General features: G+C 41.8%; 1 protein-coding gene across 2 annotated transcripts in view; it reads left to right on the forward strand.

Annotated features, from left to right (window-relative positions):
• The window catches only part of SPRED2 (sprouty related EVH1 domain containing 2), a 129,334-nt gene that overhangs the window by 63,592 nt on the left and 43,114 nt on the right, over positions 1–22,628 (forward strand). Inside the window, exon 1 of one of the 2 annotated variants that reach the window (XM_010355821.1) lies at positions 3,923–4,143. The exons of the other annotated variant lie outside the window; for it this stretch is intronic. Coding sequence (XP_010354123.1) covers positions 4,127–4,143 — 17 coding nt within the window. The 5' untranslated portion in view covers positions 3,923–4,126. Of the gene's footprint in view, positions 1–3,922; positions 4,144–22,628 lie in introns of those variants that run through there. 2 annotated transcript variants of the gene reach the window in all.

The following is a 22,628-nucleotide window of genomic DNA, read 5'->3' on the forward strand; positions in this document are numbered from 1 at the left end:
CATATGGTTTCTGTCACAGCTGTTCAGACCTGCCTTTGTAGCTCTCAAGCAGCCATAGACAGCATATAAACACCCGAATGTGTTGGTGGCCATAATTTGCCCACCTCTGAGAGAGTCTAAATTCATAAAATTTACTAATATCATTATCATTGTTGTTCACATAAATTGACGAGTGTTCTGTATGTGGCCAGGCTCTGTGCTAAGTACTTGTTGCGAATGGTCGCATTTATATCATTCAAAACAATTCTGTAAGATTATTAATAGTGTTGTATCCATTTTACAGGTAAGGAAGCAAAGGCTTAGAGAAGTTAAATAACATTAAGTGTGGGCAAGGCTGAATTTTGAACCAAGAAAATTTCACTCCAAGCTCATGCTTTTATACCACTACACAATACAGTCGGCCTACAGTACCTGCATCATTGATATCCACGTTTGCTTTTAGATCCTGAGTGTAGCCAGTATTTGGACTTGTTATATACATATATAGCTAAAGTTTTGTTTTACAGTTAGAGCTAATTTTGCTTCTTACCTGCCAAGGATCAGTGCTAGGAAATGAATACATGAAGGCCTGGAGAGCTCAGAGGCAGAAGACATATATACCCAGGCTGGTTTCCAGGTTCTAAGACCCCGTGCTCTGAAAATAGTGAGGTGGAGCCAGGCCTGCAGCAAGCTATACTACTCCTTGGAATGGCCTCACCCAGGCCCAGCGCTGGCATGAGCTGCCAAGCCATTGCACACAGGTGCAGGCTCCTCAGCTGCTGGTGGCACAGGCCACACTAGAATGGTCAGGGGAGACTGAAAGTTGTATAATTAAGTTGTTTTCTAACTGGTGGTATCATTAGCATGCAAGTTGACCAAACAGAAATGCCTGTTAAAGATGGCAGGAACCATGTCTTTGTTGTTACAATGAGTGAAGAAAACTTACAGTAAAAGTAAAAGATCAGGGGAAAAGTATCCCATATGCTATCACCACCAAAGTTCTTTCTTCAGGCTCGTTGGGATGGTAGTGGGGGTTGAGGGTGGGGATTCTGTGGTCAAATAAGTTTGGAAAATGCAAGCCTAGAAAAACTTGAACAGTATTCTCAAGGAATATAGTATGATGTTTTCCCAAAATGTGTGTGTGTGTGTGTGTATGTGTGTATGTGTCTCCCCTTATTAAAATGTTTATAAGGAATATCCTTTGAGAAACCCAAACCCAGAGGCATTTCCCAGTGTTAACATTTTGGTAAATTTCTTTATGGTCCAAGATTTTTCAAATGGGTGGGCATGTCAGCAGCAGTAACTGTGGTGATTATTAAATACATTTAAAAACCTTTTTTTTTTTTTTTTTGAGACATGGTCTTTTGCTCCATCACCCAGGCTGGAGTGCAGTGGCACAAACATAGCTTACTGCAGCTTCAGCCTCCCAGGTTCAGGCTATCCTCCTGCCTCAGCTTTCTGTGTAGCTGGGACCACAAGCATGCACCACCATGCCTAGCTACTTTTGGTATTGTTTGTAGAGACAGGGTCTCATGTTGTTGCCTAGGCTGGTCTCCAGCCTCAAGCAGTTCTCCCACCTCAGCCTCCCAAAGTGTTGGGATTACGGGCATGAGCCACTGCACCCAATAATCTCTTTTTTTATTTTTTTAGGAATAAGGGTTATATATATTCATTCCTGTGTGTTTGTGAATGTTTAAGTTTATTTTGAAACAGTTCATAATTACAGAAATGTTGCAAAAACAGTATGAAGGACTCATTTCCCCATTTGTTACCATTTTACTGTCTTTACCTTATTGTGTGTGCATGTATGCACACATTATTATTGCTATTATTTTTGTGTTTTTCATTACTGAAATCTGAATTATAAAATTCTTCAATGAACTGTGAACTTATTTCTCCAAAATACCACAGAAACTCAAATTAGACTGGAAGTTTATTAATTTCCCCCATTTCTAGCTGTTGCGTTAAGGTAAATTATGCTTTTCAGGTGTGTGAAAGGTTATAAAATTTCAAGGAAACATTTTGATAAGGCTGCAGCCTGCAGTCCTCATGAGGAAAGAATTGTCAAATCCCAGGAAGTCTTCAGTTCAGGCCCAGGCAATCCTAATCAGTCTGGATTAGTGGGTTGTAATTTGATGTTGGATGAGACTGTCCCAACCATTTGGAGCCAGTTTGAAGTCCTATTAGACAGGGTCCTTTAAGAATTAGAGTCAGCTGTTTGCTGAGGTGGGAACCTCAGCCTGAAACATGCTTCCGTTTTTAAGTTTCAGGACTAAGGGGGCCATGCAGGAGCTCTGGGCTTTAGTGACCCCTGTATTTTGTTTCCTGTGGTGACTTGTCATGTTTTCACAGCACATCAGTGTGGATAGTTTTTAAAGTGACAGCCAGTTTCAAGAGTGGTTTTATTGGCCGGGCGCAGTGGCTCAAGCCTGTAATCCCAGCACTTCGGGAGGCCGAGATGGGCGGATCATGAGGTCAGGAGATCGAGACCATCCTGGCTAACACGGTGAAACCCTGTCTCTACTAAAAAATACAAAAATCTAGCCGGGCGTGGTGGCGGGTGCCTGCTAGTCCCAGCTACTCGGGAGGCTGAGGCAGGAGAATGGCGTGAACCCGGGAGGCGGAGCTTGCAGTGAGCTGAGATCTGGCCATTGCACTCCAGCCTGGGCGACAGAGCAAGACTCCGTCTCAAAAAAAAAAAAAAAAAAAAAAAGAGTGGTTTTATTTCACATACATTGGCGCTTCCATATCGGGACTTTTTTTTGTCAGCCACTAAATCAAAGCTCTTCCTCCTCCAGATGGTTTAAGACACCCGATTTGAACATTAAGTGATTCAAGCAAACGCTGTGCCACATTACCAAAGGACCTGTTGGTTTAAGAGACTATGGATGTGACTTACATAACCTCTCATGGAGCATTTCCAAAACCTTATAAGGAAGCTGGATATAGTCACCTCTACTTCATAATGTTAACACTGAGCTCACGAACGAAGCCAGGGCTTGTGTCCTCAGAGAATGCATAAGGAAACGATCACCAGATCGCCCTGGGAGAAGGCACTAGGCACTTGTTCAGGAGGTTGATGCAACACTCACAACAGCCATAGGACACGTGTATCATACCTCCCAGCTGGAAGGCAGAAACAACTTCAAGTTCAAGTTCAGCTCCCACACCCACAGGGCCGCACTGTGTAAATGGTGCCCTCCACTCACATGTATGGTAGCTCTATACCTAACTAGAGAAGTGCTTTGTTTAGGTATAAATTAGATGGAAAAAAATATTTTTTAATTTTTAAAAACATTTTGTTATGAAAATTTTCAAAGATACTTCAAAGAAGAGAAATACAGTCAACCTGCATATATGCACTACACAGATGAAACCATTTATCAAGATTTTGCCACATTTCTTTACCCCCTCCCTTATTTTTTTGCTAAAATGTTCACAACAAACCCCAGATATCTTATCATTTTACCCCTAACATACTTCAACATGCCTCTCTAAAAAAGTAGACATTTTATAAACACAATGTCACTATCCCACCTATAAAATTAATCCAGGACCAACATTTTGATGTGTACTTTTTACATAGCTTCTGCAGCTGGGTAACCTCACAGCACAAGAATCATTAAGTCCATGCCTACACAAATTCAGCTGATAACTTTAAAGAGAGGGATCCTTGCTCTCAACTTTGTACAAAATTCTTTGTTTTGGGGCTGGGGGCGGGTGAAGAATTTGCACTTGTGGTTCTCCAGAATGTAATCTCAGGGATTGAACTGTGCCATTTGCTTCCTGGGCATTTCATCCTCTCATCAATGATTGATAATCATAACTTACAGGAATTTTTTTAAACAATATTTTAATTGGAAAACGCATCTGTCAGCTGTCAGGCTTCCAGTTTCCACTTTTGAGAAGCAGGATGTTGAATGTGAGTAATGACACAACAGGCCTATAAAATGCGGACTAACCCTCGGATGACTCATCCAGTACAATGCAGTATATTTGTCAAGGAGACTGAATCATATATGGGGGAAACCACTTCTCAGGCAGCCAGCTGGTTCTCAGGTCAGCAAGAGACGATCCATTTTTATCGGAAGCTTTAGAGTAGCAATAATGCTAACACCGAGCACTCGGGCTCCACAATGTAGAGGAAATGGCATCGCCTGGCAGGTACGTGCTTACTGTTTACATGAACTTTATTTTTTCATTGTTCTCTTCTGCTTAACCTTTCTGGTGCTTGCTTTTAGCATTTTTTTAAAGGAGAAAAATTATCCTAGTTGTAGAAGACCACAGTGTGTATGTGTTTGTATTTGTATGTGCCCACGTGCAAGGACAGATAGGTAACCTCTGGTCTGTTCATAGACACAGGGCTCTTACCCCCTCATCCCTCTTTCTGAAAACAAATTTCTCCTTAGATATTCTGATAGACTTTTTTTTTTTTTTTTTAATTAAATCCTGAATCTAAAAGATGCTGCCTAGGAAACAGCTTGCAAAGATGGTATACCTTTTGGGTGGGTAGTGTAGAGCTTTAAAAAAAATGAGTAAGCAGAGGTGAGCTGAAGGAGATGGTCTAATAATTACCGTTGTGTTATGTTGGATTTCTTTCAGTACTGTGCTTTTTTCTTACCCCCAAGATGCGTGACTTAATGCAAGAAAGCTTTATTCCCCTACTGAGTGAATAGGGTGGGTTTTTTTGTTTGTTTTGTGTTTTTTTATAAATCACAATTTGCTCATACTGAATTCATGCGTTAACTTTTTCTAGGTGGGAGAAAGGGTAGTGGGGATTTGGTAGCAACATTTAATTATAGCGTTCACATGATCTGAAGGATCATTCTGCATAATTGGGAGGCCGTGTCTGCCTGTCTGACCCTCTCTCTTTCTTCACCCACTAAATTTAAACAATGTCTGACTAGTTAAAGCACATATCTTATTTATTTGAGTGTATAAAACATTCCTATGTGTGTTGACAGTCTATTCAGTGTCTCCTCGTATTTTAAAAAAATACTTTGTGAGTCTTGCTTGTTAGGGACAGATGCTATAGTTAGTTTATAGCAGTACTATTTATGCTTTCCTGGTCTGTCTGTCCAGAATGGCTAGGTCAGGACCTATAACACAACTGCCCACAAATTTGCCTAAGATTTAGCATTTGTGGAGCAGCCCAGTGTATAGCAGTAAATCCTGTTATCACTCAGAGAGCATTAAAGAGATTTGGGGTTACCAAGCTGGAAAAATAGGCAATCTTTGTTTCTCTTCCCCTTTCTTATAAAGCCCATAATAATGACTTGTTTTCCTTGAAGTGTATGAATTTTAAGCTGTCAGTAAATGCGTTCAATTTACTTACTTAACTACATTCAGAAATTCCTATAATTTGGAAAGCCAGCATGGAGGGAGTTTGTTTCTGTTTGTTTTGTAGATTAAGGGGTGTACTTTTCATAGAATGGCCAATTTGTTTTTGGAGACAAGACCATCTCCAAATTTCATTAATTTTGCATTCTATAAATGAAAGCCACCTGTTATGCTGTAACGTGCTAATTATGGTAGAGGACAATAATGAGGAAGAACAGTATTTGAAATATGTGGGGGTTTTGCTAAGAATTTTCCTGCCCACATCTGTAGTGCTTATTTTTATATGTGTATACATGCATATATAGTACATATTTAATAATAGCACTTGGTGACATTAAAAAATACTTCAGATTCAAAGTGAGGGCCATTTTTTATTAACAACATTTTTTTAAGTTGTGAAAGGAAGGCGACTTTAAAAGTGTTATTGCCATCTTATAGTAAACGGGGTGTTTTCTCACAGTCTTGGTGAATGCCACACTCAACTTAGGGTTCACTTTATCACATTCATTAGAAAAATATAAATTAATTTTGTTTTATTTTAAAGACAGAATAGCTAATTTCCTGTGCTTTCACAGAAACATTAGGTTTCATGATAGCATTTTTTTTTCCCTTGAGGCCTATGGTAAATGATTATAGTCAGGGATAGAAAAAAATTTAAAGTTCTTGATTTAGTAACACTTTCTGTGAAAATGTCTTGTTTTTCTTTGATGTGTATGGTTGGGACTCGCTCAGGTCCTGTCCGCTTTCTTTCCAGAGCACCATATTCTGTTAGCTTTGGTTATACTACACAGAGGGTATACTGACCATTGAAACTGGACAGTGATAATCACTCCTAGGGTTGTGGCTGCCACGCTTCAGAGGCGTCTTTGCTGTTAAGCGCTAACCACGTGTTTTTAAATGCCTTATTTCCCTTTTGAGGGAAAAGGAATACAGAGCCATGGCCAGTTTCAGAGGTCTTATATCATTCAACTTGGAAGCAATCAATAGATATTGAGTGAGACGCTGCCTATGCTCAGAGCAATGTGCTGGGGAGTGTTACATTTAAAAGTGCTTCAGATCTGAGCCCAGTCCAGTTCTTCTCTTAATTCCCGCCCTAGTGGGGATTCATTGTTATTGGAGATAAATTCCTTCCTGGGTTTTCTTTTATTCATAGATTTACTGGAGTCTACAATTCAGAGTCACTCATTGCTATTGTGTATAAGCAACTTTGAGCTATTCCTTTTTGGTTCTTCAAAACCTGACTCTGCTTGGATGGAAATCAAGAAAGAACTGCTCTACTCAAAAATCCATTTGATAGTTTTGGTGGCCATGTTTTCTGAGCCAAGTAGAGTGGCATAACCTTGGACAAAAGATTTTTTTTTCCTTTTTCTTGGGGAGAGTGACAGGGAGAGCATTTGAATCCTGAAAGGTTAAGAGTGTCCAAGATATTTTAGTGGAACAGTTTTTCCCAGTCTTTGCTGGCTTGCAGATTTTTAGCAATTACTAAAATTATATTCTAAAGACTCAAGCTATTGTGAATTCAATAAACATTTTATAAAAACAGGTTTATTTAAAATTAGTATAGATTACCTACCAACATTTAAACATCCTTATTTGTATTGAGAGGGAGACCTGTTTGTTATGGAGTCTGCAGTCTGTCCTTGCTGTCCGGATGTGTGGTTTATGGATGTGTGGTCATGATGATCACTGCCTCAGGAGGCTTGGCCTGTCTATTGCCTGCTGTCCATTGCTCACTGTCTGCTGTGATATTGTCCTCCCCACATCTGGAGTTTATGGTCATTATGCCTACATACTGGTTGGGTTTAATAACACTTGTAGGTAAATCTTATATCATTATCTAGAAATAGCAACATTCCTATATAGCTCAGAAAAGCCAGAGACAAGTGTGGATCAGCCTTCTAACGACATAAACTCCTAAATGTATAAATGGGATGAATGATCACCCTCTTACCAAACCATCATGGACTTCTGTGAGCCCTGAACATTCTTCTGGGTATACGTTTGCTGACAGCTTGTTGCGTCAACTCCATCTGGATTGTCTTGAGCTACATGTGGCATAGTTGTGGAAACCGTGTGCATTCCCTTTTGGATTTGTTTGTTTGTTTTGTTATTGAGACGAAGTTTTGCTCTTATTGCCCAGGGGGGAGTGCAATGACGCGATCTCAGCTCACTGCAACCTACGCCTCCCGAGTTCAAGCGATTCTCCTGCCTCAGCCTCTGAGTAGCTGGGATTACAGGCATGTGCCACCACACCCGGCTAATTTTGTATTTTTAGTAGAGACAGGTTTTCTCCACATTGGTCAGGCTGGTCTCAAACCTTTAAAAAAAAAAAAAAAAAAAAAAAAAAAAAAAAAAAAACAGACGATGACCATAGAGAAAGCAAATGCTGCAGCTCGGCCTCCCAAATTGCTGGGATTACAGGCGTAAGCCACTGTGCCCGGCCCTTTTTTCTTTTTTTCTTTTTTTCTTTTTTTTTTGAAATGGAGTTTCACTCTTGTTGCTCAGGCTGGAGTGCAATGGCACGATCTCGGCTCCCTGCAGCCTCCACCTCCCTGGTTCAAGCGATTCTCCTGCCTCAGCCTCCCAAGTAGCTAGGATTACGGACGTGCACCACCACGCCTGGCTAATTTTGTATTTTTGGTAGAGACGGGGTTTCACCATGATGGCCAGGCTGGTCTCGAACTCCTGACCTTAGGTTATCCACCTGCTTTGGCCTCCCGACCCACTTGGATTCTTATTTGCCAAGGTTTCTTCATAATAGATGATGGCAGGGCGCAGTGGCCCACACCTGTAATCCCAGCACTTTGGGATCTGAGGTGGGCAGATCACGAGGTCAGGAGATCGAGACCATCCTGGCTAACACAGTGAAATCCTGTCTCTACTAAAAATACAAAAAAATTAGCCGGACGTGGTGTCAGGAGCCTGTAGTCGCAGCTACTGGGGAGGCTGAGGCAGGAGAACGGCGTGAACCCGGGAGGTGGAGCTTGCAGTGAGCCGAGATAGTGCCACTGCACTCCAGCCTGGGCGACAGAGCGAGATTCCATCTCAAAAAACAAACAAACTAAAACAGATGATGACCATAGAGAAAGCAAGTGCTGCAGAAGCAGGCTGGGACTTTAGCCCCCTTTGGCTTGGGATGAGAGTAATACTTTCTTTACTGCACATCTGAGAGCAGCTCAGACAGTTAGCTGCATCATCTTCATATATTTCAGTGTATAGGAACTACAGCAAGATTACTATCTCTTTCCTGATTTCAATCGAAGAGATGACTTAGTTTTCAGTGTTAATTCATTCATTTGTAAAGATTCTTCAGATTAGAGATGTCCAAGCTAGATGTGGCTTTTTGTTGTTGTCTTCTTTTAAACACATGTTCCTTGTACCCATCCAGTGGAGAAGATGGGTTGCCTGTTGTTGCCCTGGCCCTGTGGGGCTCTGCTGTTTGACTGGGCCTCTTGAATTCCATTAAATGAAACACAGACAGCATGTGTCATAAAGGCTGCTTGGGAAGGGTGAAGAGCAAAATTAGTGTCTGTGGGTGGGCATGTGTTCTCATCACGTCGCCAGAGAACTGCAATGTGCAAAATCTGGCAGGAACCTGTTCCAAAGAAAAATAAAACAGCCCCTTTTTTCCTGCTTTGAGTAATATTAAAAAACATTGCTAACCCCCATGTAGAAGAAATGGAACTGTTAGGAAATTCTTGTGATTATGTGTGAGTGTTTTATAATCTGTGTGTTTAATCTTTACAACTGAGGTTAGAGACGAAAAGGGACTAATCATGAAAAATATTTTGGTGTATTCTGTTGCTGGTGTTGTAGACATTGTAAGGGATTAGAGGAATTTGTCAGAGCTAACAATTTGGGGAAAATCTATTTTGTTTAACTTTCTTCTGTTCTTTGAAATGATTTTGTAAGAAAAACCATTTTTGTCTCAGTAAAACCAGTACCAAAGGAAATGTTTGTATTTTTCTTATATATGGTTTGCCTGGTACGCCAAGGAACAAAGCAAAGCCAACATTTACACTTAAATTTGAAGCATGAGATCTTTCTTTTATAGTTTCCTGGAGAAGGTCTTGCATATTTGTTAATCGCTCCTCATAGTATAGAAGAATTTTTTTAAGGGAGGGTTGTGATGTATGTAGTTTGCATAATGGAGACATGTGTTGCTTTTGTAATTAGGGGAAGTTAACTTTTTAAATAGTGTTAATGTTTACTCCTTTTTTATTTTAAAAGAATTTTTTAATAAAAATAGAGATGAGGTCTCACATTGTTGCACAGGCTGGTCTCAAACTCCTGGGCTTAAGCGATCCTTCTGCTTTGGCCTCCCAAAGTGAATGTTTACTTCTTAAGGACGGCAGAAATGTTCCTAAGCTAAACCCAACATTTCTAAATTCGAGGTTCTTTACCTATTTCAAGTAGCCTCTCTTTGTTTCACAGATTATCTTTTTTTTGTTGTGGTAAAAAACACGTAACATAGCATATATCATCTTAACCATTTTTAAGTGTACAGTACAGTAGTGTTAACTATATCCAACTTTGTATAACAGATCTCTAGAACATTTTCATCATCCAAAACTGAAACTCTTTCCCAGTTAAACAACAACTTATTCCCCTCCCCAGCCCCCAGCCTCTGGCAATCACTGTTCTCCTTTCTGTTTCTAGGACTTTGACTAGTCACATTTAGATAGCTGGTGTAAGCGAAACAAATCATGCAGTATTTCTTTTTGTGACTGACGTTTCACTTCGCAAAATCTTCACGATTCATCCATGTTATAGCATATGACAATGTTTCCTTCTTTGTTAAGGCTGAATAATTCCATGGTATGTATGGACCACGAGTGTTAAAGTTAATTCCCTATATGCAAACACACAAGAAAAAGTTAACACAAGAACTTCCATATATACAAGCAACTCACTGCTGGGTGTGCAGCAGTTTTCAGGGGATGGCATATCCAGGATGCTTTCAGTGACTGTGACTTTCCCAGAGAATGAAACAGTGTGAAGTTAGTCCTGGGAAGTGGCTGAAGCACACCAGTGAGTAAAATGAGCCGAGAGTTGTTCCTCTTGACCAACATTAAGTCGGGGGCCTTTCCACCTGTCAGTAAAGCTCTCTGATGGAAGAAGTTGGCAGTAGCCACTTGGTTGCCCTGTCTTGGGCAGTGGTCTTTTTTTTTTTTGAGACGGAGTCTGGCTCTATCGCCCAGGCTGGAGTGCAGTGGCATGACCTCGGCTCACTGCAACTTCCGCCTCTGGGGTTGTAGCGATTCTCCTGCCCCAGGCTCCCAAGTAGCTGGGATTATAGGCACCCAGCACCACACCAGGCTGATTTTTGTATTTTTAGTAGAGACAGTGTTTCACCATGTTGGTCAGGCTGGTCTCAAACTCCTGACCTCAGGTGATCCACCCGCCTCGGCCTCCCAAAGTGCTAGGATTACAGGCGTGAGCCCCCGCACCCGGCCCATTTTTTTGTGTTTTTAGTAGAAACGGGTCTTCACCATGTTAGCCAGGATGGTCTGGATATCCTGACCTCATGATCCACCCGCCTCAGCCTCCCACAGTGCTGGGATTACAGGCGTGAGTCACCACACCCAGCCAGCAGTGGTCTTTAACCACCGCAGACTGCGTGACTTAAAGCTTGGTTGGGCTCCCTGCTGCAAACATGTTAGTGATGGCCAGGAAAGCCCATCTTCAGCAGCTTAGCCACCAAGGGTTTCAGTTATCTGTGAAAATCATGAGTCTTGACATAAAATACCTTCTAGTGCCTCCACAAGCTAGTTGACTTTGGGAAGTGGAGATAGCTCTAGTATTTCCTGGAGGTTCTTTCTGAATCAAGTACTTCAAACTAAACTACTCCCTTATAAATGAAAAAATATTTTAAGACTAACGTGTTAAAACTATGAGGAAGCTTGGTAGCTAGTTGGCCTTTACATTATCCTTGCTGCCTGGTTCTTTTTTTTTTTTTTTTTTTTTTCTGAGACGGAGTCTCGCTCTGTTGCCCAGGCTGGAGTACAGTGGCCGGATCTCAGCTCACTGCAAGCTCCGCCTCCCGGGTTTACGCCATTCTCCTGCCTCAGCCTCCCGAGTAGCTGGGACTACAGGCGCCCGCCACCTCGCCCGGCTAGTTTTTTGTATTTTTTAGTAGAGACGGGGTTTCACCATGTTAGCCAGGATGGTCTCGATCTCCTGACCTCGTGATCCACCCGTCTCGGCCTCCCAAAGTGCTGGGATTACAGGCTTGAGCCACCGCGCCCGGCCTGCCTGGTTCTTTTATGTCAGGAAAGGAACATGGGAAATATGTGTACTAAGTGGATGGCTCTGTCTTGTTATAACTCGGAAGGAAATTGCGCTTGTAGGACAAATCCTGTCCCTCTGTGTAGTCAACTAGCTAAGAATCCACTGCATCATGATTATATCCTATGAGCCTGACACTTGCCTTAATTGCTCACCAACAGTCATTGTGACCCTAAAAGGAAAGAATTTCCCCAGTAACACTTGAAGTTGGGATTTGTAAAATAACATCAGTACCGATCCTTTTAGAGCCATTCAAGATTCAGTGGTGCCACATTCTGAGGATCCCCAAAATGAAGCCTAAATCAGAAGTTTAAGAAGAATTCCTCCTCCTTACCTTTTCTCCCTCACCCCACCCCTAGATAGGAAAACTCTTGGCCAAAACCCAGCAAGAGCTGAGGGAAACTGGCCTTTCCTGCTGGCAGTGGGGAAAGAGGCTTCTTGTCAAGGAGACTGTCAGTAAGCAGTTGAAACATTTGGGAATATTTTTCCACCTTGATTAGGCTTTCGAGGGCTGGATTGGGAGCCCAGTTGCTCACCATTTTATGTTTTTTCTGTAGGGAAGATACATTCCAATTTCAAACAACTGATTTACTTTTGGACCAGAAATTATTTGTCACATTGAAGCAACTTAAACCTAAGTTGCAGCTTGATGTGCACTGAGCTGGTTTATCAGAGGTCTATAAGAAATGTCTTTCCCTATTTTTAAGCTAAACAATTGCTTTGTTACCTTTTCCTAACATTTTCTCCTTTTCAGTCTGAATGTAGTAAAGATTGAGGCTGGGAAGTTCATGTTGAGTCAACTGGTAAGGCAGATAGAATCAACTGTTTGGGAGAAAAAGGGCAGATCTCTCTTCTCTTCTTGGCCTGCATTTGTTCCATAAATATGTCTTGGGGTTTTTCTTCCATGTGGCTGAAGAGGATCTCACATCTGTGAATGCGTAAAACCAGCTAGATGACCAGGTTTCCCCCCCCCCCCCCAGAGGATCTTATTAAACTTACTACAACTCAATTTTCATCATTTTCTTGCTTTTTCAAAATACTTGGATAAACCAGTTTCGCTCCTGGAAACTTCATAATTGTGTAATAACACTGGCACTGAGAGAACGTATCTGTTAGTTTGTCGTGGTTTCAGGTCTTTGTGGTTTCAAGTTTTTTCTCTACCCAAAATATATTCTCAGTTGCATTTTACTGCTGAAAGTTTTCTGATCTGCTTTTGTAGGATGTTTTGGTGGCTTAAGTTTGCTAAGCCCTCTGCCACAACTAAAGGACTTTAAGGCCATTTTTTTTAAAACACAAAGCGTAAAAAGGGACCAAAGTTGAAAGGGTCTCAAAAGTCATTTGTGGTCTCTACCCCTCATTTTACATATAAGAAAACTGAAACTCAGTAATAGAGTTTGAGGTGCCTCACCCAGCTGTGAGAAGATGTGTAATGGAGGTTAAGTCACCTGTCCTGACTTATGGCACTCATTACAACAGATCCAAAAAGGAATTACCTCTGTTGGTGTGAAACTTTGGCAGGATGAGTAGGATCACCCTCTTGCTCTGTGATTTTTTCATGTAACTGTGTTGCCAGTGTTACCTCTTTGTTTCTCCTTAGAATTCCTTTCACAATCATTTGCCTATCCAATAAATTTCAAGGGACCAAGATAAGGAATAACTTATCCTCCAGAGCACCTAACTCAAATATAGGCACTTCTGCCACCACACGAGGATCTTTCAAAAGTGTGGTCAGGGGTTGGTCACAGGGACTGGTCTTAGTCCTTCATCTGTCCCTAATGTCAGTGACCTTGAACAAGTCCCTTCTGCAGCCTGGATTTTAATTTTCCATGTGAGAGAGGAGTCTAGCGTAGATGGTCTCCACATTCTTTGTATTAATAGCTTAAGAGGTGGAACTAATGTGAAGACCTGAACTCTGCCTTCGGGCCGACCTCTATTCCACTCTTGAGGAGGGAAGTGAAGCCATCCAGCATGCTTCAGGGAGAACAGGTGCCTTGACTGTGTGTTGTTTGTTTATCTGTGTGTTTAGCTTTCCATCTCTAATGAGGGAGGTGGCAGAATCCTAGAAAAAAGGAACTAAATGAATTAGTAATTCTTGCCGTCTGAAAGGGCATCCATTTCCAGTGGAGCTGTGGGAATATAAACAGGCTCTTAAAAATCCTATCAGCTTATTGCTAGGATGATCTGCTGATTTTCCTCCCTCCCCCTTGGGTTAAATTATCACCTTCTTTTGTTTGAGAACAGGTTTTTTGTTTTGTTTTGAGACAGAGAGTCATTCTGTCGCCCAGGCTGGAGTGCAGTAATGCAATCTTAGCTCACTTTTTTTTTTTTTTTTTTTTTTTTGAGACGGAGTCTCACTCTGTCGCCCAGGCTGGAGTGCAGTGGCGTGATCTTGGCTCACTGCAAGCTCCACCTCCCAGGTTCATGCCATTCTCCTTCCTCTACCTCCCGAGTAGCTGGGACTACAGGTGCCCACCACCATGCCCGGCTAATTTTTTGTATTTTTAGTAGAGACGGGGTTTCACCATCCAGGATGGTCTCGATCTCCTGACCTCATGATCTGCCTGTCTCGGCCTCCCAAAGTGCTGGGATTACAAGCGTGAGCCACTGCACCCGGCCAATCTTAGCTCACTTCTAACTCTGCCTCTCGGGTTCAAGCAATTCTCCTGCCTCAGCCTCCCAAGTAGCTGGGATTACAGGTGCCCACCATCATGCCCAGCTAATTTTTGTATTTTTTTAGTAGAGGCGGGGTTTCACCATGTTGGCCAGGTTGGTCTGGAACTCCTGACCTCAAGTAATCTGCCTGCCTCGATCTCCCAAAGTGCTAGGATAACAGGCGTGAGCCACCGTGCCTGGCCAGACAACAGGTCTTACTAAGGGCTGGCTTGTAAAGGATTTTGTAGGTTTAGAATTTGGTATTAAGATAGTGTGGTAAAGTCATTTCCTGACCTTCTGATTAGGTTTATGTTGGGGTGGAGGGCAGGTGGTAGATAGCAGGCACAAAAAAAAAAAAAAAAAAAAAATGGTGGAGGGAACTGCATTCTAAATAGCAGAAAGAAAAGTAATCAGATTTTGTTTAGTACCAGTTATCAGCATCTTATAGATTTAGTGTTGATTTCCATTTAGAAATCAACCATAACACTACAAATTCTCTCACTCTCCCGACACTTATGATTTTCAGTGTTCAGAAAAGTTCAAAGAAGTGTATGCTTAACATCCATATGCCTACCACCTCAAGTCTGCAATTAGCATTTTGCTATTATTGTTTTATCATACACATATCTATCCATCTATCTCTATCCATGATTCTATGTTTTTTAAAATGCATTTCAAAGTAAGTTGCAAATATCATGGCATTTCTTCCTAGACATTTCAACAGGTAGGTTATTAAGTACTCCCTTCCTTTGTTTTCTCCAATAATGTGAAAGAAAGCAAAAATATTCTGAGAAAGTCAGGCATAGGAGTTCGAGGGCTGCCCATTTAAAGCCCTAAATTGGAGATTATTAACTTTAAACAACTCTCCTTTGCCATTTGTTTTTTGAAGTACCAATTTTTCTATCACATGTACACTTTAATGTGGTGAGAGTTAATTTTGTTTAGTAATCTGACATTTCTGTTAGCTGGCCTTTGGGGTTTAAATGTGGATCACAAATACCATTTTTGGAAGTGTGTGTAAAACAGAGGGAAAGTCAGAAAATTATTGCTTTTGGAATAAAAAGTAGAAGAAACGGTTCTTCAGGGATGGGTTATTTTGTTTGCTTTAAGATGGTAATCTTTTGATCTTGATTAATTATGAACTCCAGAAGTTCAGGCTCAGTAAAGCAGATAAACAGTAAAAGCAAAATCATAAACCTAGATTCAGACTTTGGCCTCTCACCTCCCAGTACTCCCTCAGCCCCACTTCATGCCATGTAATCACCCTGAAATTCAGCCCTTTAGGACAGACCATTTCATTCATTCTTTTTTGGTTGGAGTGAAGTAAAATTTTTTTTTTTTTTTTTTTTTTTTTTTGAGACGGAGTTTCACTCTTTTGCCCAGGCTGGAGTAAAGTGGCGTGATCTTGGCTCACTGCAACCTCCACCCCCTAGATTCAAGCGATTCTCCTGCCTCAGCCTCCCGAGTAGCTGGGATTACAGGTGTCTGCCACCACGCCCAGCTACTTTTTTGTATTTTTTAATGGAGACGGGCTTTCTCCATGTTGGCCAGGCTAGTCTCGAACTCCTGACCTTTGGTGAGCCACCACACCCAGCCCTAAATTTTACTTTTCAAAGTAGTTTACTCATGTCAGAGCCATTCGTGTTTTGGTGGTTTTCGAAAAAAACTCAGAACTACCTCTGACACATGTCTTGAATGTCAACAAACTTTCACAGTAAAATCTTCCCATAATTTCCTAAAATATTTTGTTGTCGTTGTTGTTGTTGTTGTTTTTGAGACGGAGTTTCTCTCTGTCGCCCAGGCTGGAGTGCAGTGGCACGATCTCAGCTCACTGCAACCTCTCTGTCCCCCCTGCACCCTAAAACATTTTGAAGAACCTTAAAAGATTCATGTTAACATTTAGAGAAGCTGTGTGTAACATTTTAATAGATTTGCTACTACAGTAAAACACATATACATATCTATGTTTATCTTGTTACTTCAATAACTGTCTTCAGCAGATAGGATTTTTGGGTATGACAGATAAAAGGAAAGAGGACATGGGAACTTGTCCAGTGGGGTTTGGAAGGCTTGTCTGGCATAGGAGAACCTAGAGAACCTATGCCTTTTAAGGAAGAACCTAAATCTGAATCATCCACTTTATACCTGTGTTATCTTCACCTGGGCCAGTGCAGATAATTATTTGATGCTGGGCTTTAAAGAAAGAAAGCTTTAAAACAAAATTTTAACTTTATTGAATTTAGTGGAATTGTAAAATTGTTTAGATTTTACAGTTCTGTTACATTTACTTTCAAATCAAAGGATGTATTGTTGTTGCTGCTGTTGTCATTGTTATTGGAGGATAGTTTGAGGTTAATTCCTGGAGCCAATGTTTTAGAACTCAAAAATAATTTTAAATACATTGTAGAGCATTCTTTAACGTGATTTATCTGCTGCACAGATACGTGACTGATACAGAGGCCCCTAACTGGTTGACCAGGAAACCCACCAAGGATTTAAGAGGCATATGTCCAGGAGTCTCCAGTTCCCTGGTCCCCCGGGATGAGAAAATTAGGATTTCTGCTATTAGTAAGGATTAGAGCAAAGAGTTTTCAAACTTCAAGAAAAAGTTGTTCCATTCTTCGCTGTTATAATCTAATGACTAAACTACCATACCTGTCCTGCCAGTCTCCCCAGGCCTGACCTCAGCCCTCTGCTGGACTTTCCTTCTCCTGGGCCAGGTACATTACTCACCTCAAGAGGTAATTGCACAAGAAGACCATATTGACAAGAGAAAGTTGCCCAGGAGCCATTTTTTAAAAAAATCTGTCTTAGACATTACTTCTAAAATTGCCTGCCTGTGTGCTGAAGGTGAGATTTACTTCAGCGAACACTTCGTTGCCCATGTTTAAAACTGCCCCGTGTTAGGGTTTTAGGTTGAACAACCTTAATGTCTTTATCTTTATTGTGTCCCAATTACAAGTGGTCAGTCATCTTATATATATTTAGTAGTATTGTGGTTTATACATTTGAGTACTAAATTGAAATGCTAGAAACATTTTGTTGTTTAAAAAAACAACAACAAATATGGTGGCATCCTTAATATATTTTTGATAGATTAAATAAGTATTGATAAAATCAAAAGGTTTTTATTAAAACTTTTCTTTTTTTTTTTTTTTTTTTTTTTTTTTCCATGAGAGCACTGTAGATAGAATCCAGCCAAATCACTCTTTTCCTGTGCAGGATTTATGTGTGTTCAAGCTACAGGAGATAAACACTTACAGGTGAAATTTAAAATTGCGTTTTAAACACAGTACAATGGAGTGAGTCTAATATAACTTTGTCAACCTTGCTGAAATGGAAACCAGAAAACCAGCATTTTATGAGGTAATTTCCAATGTGCCTGGGCATTGCTAATGCCATGGGTATCACCACCTTCTATTTACAGTCCATGCAGATTTGCCCCTAAAATTGGGGCTTTCTCTGAGAAGGTGATGGGGCACTAGTCGCTCCAACTTCCATCTGCCACGGTAGGTTTTTCAAGCTCACCAGAACTGTCATTCAGGGCTCCCAGACTCGGGGGATGTCAGAGGATCCCTAATTGCCTGCCGGTATTTTCCCAACTACTTCCTCAAAGGCTCTTAAGCCTCTGTAAAGCTTACGTGTTTAACTTCCAGCCCTGATCTTTGTTCCTTTGTGTCTTTCCTTCATTTCCTTTTTTGTGTGTGGCCCTTGTGGGTCACAGGACACAGCAGGAAAGAAAGAAGGAGGCCAGGCTGGTGCATGGCACACTGCCTTGTACCCTTGACTAGGGACAGCTGGGCAGAGCATCCATTCCACTCCCAAGGATGTCTGCAAGGCAGGTGCAAGATAATGTGCCAGAATGTGCAGTATACATGCTGCTCTGGCTCTGGTGACCTGAAAGTGTAAGGTAGCACTCAGAGTTGGGGAAATGTTTATATTTAAATTAGGATTTAACATCAGTGATAAGTTAAATCTATATTATCTAAATATTAAATCTATAATATTTTCCTTTAAACTGAGGTTTAAAGGAAAGTATAGAGGCACATAGCATGCTAAATCAGCACCGTATGTTAAACAAGGTATGGGCATATATTTTGAATCAGAATTGCTCACTTATAAAAATAGGAATTCACAGCTTATTTTTAAAGAAGTATTTCTGTATTAAAATTTCAATAGGAAAACTAAAATACTAGAGGTCCAAGTCTAGCAAACTTTGACTTGTTAGTACTGGTTCTGAAGAATGATTGATAAATTATTAAGTTTAATAATCATTTGTATGCTGACCAGTATCTTCCGTGATAATGGAGGAAACGGCCTCTTTTAATATGTGCACTGGAAAATAGCGTGTGGGTGAGAGGTTTATTTATATGCTTCAGTGTAGCTAGGTAGCATGAACAACAACAAAGATGCTCAGCTTATCCAAGGCATGAGGAGGGGACATGCCCCTTACCTCCCTCTTCGGGAGAGGGTAGAACTTGGACACAGAGGGCACTAGTGACCTTGCAGGACAGCAGAACTTACTGGCTTTACTCACAGATTCTGAGCCCAACAGAGTGGAGAAGGAAAACCTATTTATCCCCCTTCTGAGGCTCCTGCGCATAAGCAGGACCCCTGGCTTTTAGCCTAATTGGTTTCTGTATGAAGGTTATATCCCCAGTCATTGTAAAGCAAAGACCACCACCGCCACCTCCTATACACAGCTTTTAGGTACCATGTTTTGTATAAGTGTTCTAGTCCTAAAAGTCATTGCATGCCATTTAAAAAATACGTAAGTTGATAATGAAGATAACATATTTTTAAAAATCAAAGCTGGCTGGGCCTGGTGGCTCATGCCTGTAATCCCAGTGGATGCTGAGGCAGGTGGATCATTTGAGGCCAAGAGTCTGAGACCAGCCTGGTCAATATACCGAAACCCCATCTCAACTAAAAATAAAAAAATTAGCCGGGCATGGTGGAGCACACCTGTAATCCCAGCTACTCAGGAGGCTGAGGCAGGAGAATTGCTCAAACCTGGGAGGCAGAGGTTGCAGTGAGCTGAGATCGCGCCACTGCACTCCAGCCTGGACGACAAGAGCAAACCTCTGTCTCAAAAACAAAACAAAACAACAAAAAACCAAAGCTATGTTGTAGTCCTCTTTTTTTTTTTTTTTTTTTTTTTTTTGAGACAGAGTCTCGCTCTGTCACCCAGGCTGGAGTACAGTGGTGCGATCTTGGCTCACTGGAAGCTCCGCCTCCCAGATTCAAGCCATTCTTCTGCCTCAGCCTCCTGAGTAGCTGGGACTACAGTCGCCCGCCACCACGCCCGGCTAATTTTTTGTATTTTTAGTAGAGACGGGGTTTCACCATGTTAGCCAGGATGGTCTCAAACTTCTGACCTCGTGATCCACCCGACTCAGCCTCCCAAAGTGCTGAGATTACAGGCATGAGCCACCGTGCCCGGCTGCTATGTTGTAGTTCTCTAAGGGTAGGGATTACTCTGCATGAGCAAGATTAGCTACAGCACCTCAGAAAAGCAGGGACACAGTGAAGGCTGGACAGAAGAGCCTGTTTTGTCCTCTTGGTAAACGTGGTCAGAGCATAGTGGCCTGGCACTGTGAGCTCACATGAAAGTGTTAGTCCCTGTTTAAGTACATGGGTTATTTTACTAGCAGATACTTTGAAGCTGGAGTAGGGCAGTTTCAAAGGTACTCTCCATTGAGTGTATTCATTGGCTGATTTCACTGATGTTAAATAACTGTGGAGAAGCCTCTTGTTAAGTGATCTTAGCCCACTTTTCACCTTCCCTAATTCTTATATCATGCAAACTGGTTCCCTTTATGAAACAAACACTTAATGCTCAGAAAATCTCTTCTCTGCCTCACAGTGCCTGCTCATCCGTGTTTGAGACAAGAGCTGATGGCCTTTGCCAAAATAAGCTACTGCGAGATCTGGCATCTTTGGATCGAGTCTTTCTACTGTGGGCATTAATGAGCTTTCGTTAACACTGTTTTCTGTAATGGCCTAACCTAACCACACAAACAGTACGTATTTTGGTAGTTAACACAAAGGCCTTATTTTCTGGGCCATTATAGCGTGTAGAGCAAGTGTTCTACCTTCAGGGGCTTGTACAGAGCAGAAAATCATGTTACCACCGTGCATAAAATTACGTTATGTTAACTTTCCTTGCCCATAAAGTTCAGAATATATAAACTTCCAAAACCAGGGCAGTCCGCTTTCAAAAAATTATTGAGTAGCTGATACTTAAGACAGCACCCGCAAAACAAAACCACCACCTGACTTAACAAATAGAAAGTATGACCAGTACCCTCGGTTTCTCAACACATTTGATTCTACTGAAGTATTTTGTTGATTTTTTAAAAAGATAACTAGTCATATATATTTTATATTCACATATACTTCATGCACACATATGTAATATTTTAAACATATAATTCGATGAAATCAAAAAGCCTGTATAAATCTATAAGCACGAGGAAGACCGGGGGCGGGGGATGTGATTAAAATAAAGTGAGTGTGCCTGGCTCCCTGCAAGAAGTTGGTGTTATATTTGGCTCAGTTGGCGTCTGGGAGTTGGGCTGAAGAGGCTGGGATCTTGGCTAATCCCTCTCAAGGTCTGGTGAAGTGGAGAAGAGGCTGGGAGGAAGTGAATCTAATGTTGAGCATAATGGAGAGATAAAGGAGCCGTGTAATCAGATAAGGGCTGGCTGTGGGAAGTATTTATGGGGGAGGTAAAAGTCCCAGTCTCCATCCCTGAAAGAAACCGATGGGGAAGGGCAGGAGCAGAGAGCCAGCTCACAGACGGTGGACGGCATTATTTTCCTCTACAGGTATGCCTACAGTGGACGACTAAACCTGGTCTTTATAAACCTAACCTCTCATGACAGTTGCTGGAGGTCCATGTCAAATTTCCTCCTACTGTCAAGAGCCTGATAGCTTCCCTGCCCCTCCACTCTCTGATAGCTAGAAAGGGCAGACAATCGAAACCCACTCCTCAGTGGCCAGGGAAGCTGGTGTTTCAAGGACCTGTTTCTGTCACCGAGGTAGGCTTTCAGCAAAAATGATGATGATTACAACTTACCAAACGTCTGGATCTGTAACACTACTTTCAGCCAGCTTTCAGCCAGCAGGGTAGATCCCCTATTCATTTTGCAAAGGAGGAAACTGAAGCTCAAAAAGAGGTTTCTTCAGCTCCTGAGAGGGCTGGGGGACTTTGGGGCCGCCTGGCCCTGGAGCACACATTCTTTGCGAGACCCAGTGCTGCCTTGCCGTCATCTCCTACAGTTCCTTGGTTTACGTCTGTTAACGTGGCCCAGACAGGGCCTGCTTTGAAACTGGAGAACACTTAGAACATAAAGGCTGAGGTCTAAAACTTTTCTGTGGAGATGCTAATCCAGTTTTGAAAGCGTTTTTTTCTCTGCCTTCCTATCCTGCCTTACGATGTTAGCTGCCTCTTTTGCATATTGCGTGATCCCGGGACAGGAGGTCCTGTTTTTACAAAAAGTCCATGTGTTGGGAACACAAAGCTTTTTCCGTAAAGAAACCACATTTCAATGGAAGATCCTCAGTCCAGCCACTTTTGCTCATAACACACCTAAAGAATATGGTATTGAGCGCTGGCCGTCCAACACCATTTGTAATAACATTGATGGGGCTGTTCAGCTCAAGTTCAAACACTCGGGCTCCATTCATTTGGGGTTTGGACCCTTGGCTGGAGCTTCACTAGATCCACACCATTACAGCAGTTGTTAATTTCGGAAGCATTCTTTTAAAATGTTGTTATTTTTGACAATGATAGCATGTTTTGACATTTTTTTTCTAAGGCATACCAGCAGCAGTTTCCTTGTGCAAATTTTTAAAACTAATCTGCCCTTGCCCTTCCTGTCCCATCCCCCCCACTAACAAACCCTGCATCTGTTTTAAACAGATGTTGTTTAATTCTTTCCAGAAAGAGCGGGAGGGAAGGTGGGAAGAGAGTTTCCTCCTTTATACCTTTTTCGTAGTGAAGTTCATTGTCATTTCTGTGCTGGGTGGGGTGAAGTGCCTGAGTAATGTAAATACACCATGGATAGGAAGCAGTTGGCATGCAGCCATGCAGCTGGATTATCCAGACATCCTTCGCAGCTTTTAGTGCAGCACTTTATCCCCCGCCTTGTTTTAAATAGCCAGATGCCTCAGTTAATGCTGGCTGTCGGGGCTCTTGCCGGAGGAGACAAAGGGGGCTTCTGCCCTGAGCCTCCCTTTTCCCAAATCCCATCACAGAGAAGTCTATACCCTGGAGAAGGCACTTGATAGGAGGCATTGAGGCAGGAAAGAGGCCTCAGAGTGCAAGCAAAGGCCAGAGTTAACAGCCTTGTAGTCTGGACACA

Source organism: Rhinopithecus roxellana, chromosome 17, assembly GCF_007565055.1.
Source record: "Rhinopithecus roxellana isolate Shanxi Qingling chromosome 17, ASM756505v1, whole genome shotgun sequence".
Classification (NCBI taxonomy): Eukaryota; Metazoa; Chordata; class Mammalia; order Primates; family Cercopithecidae; genus Rhinopithecus; species Rhinopithecus roxellana.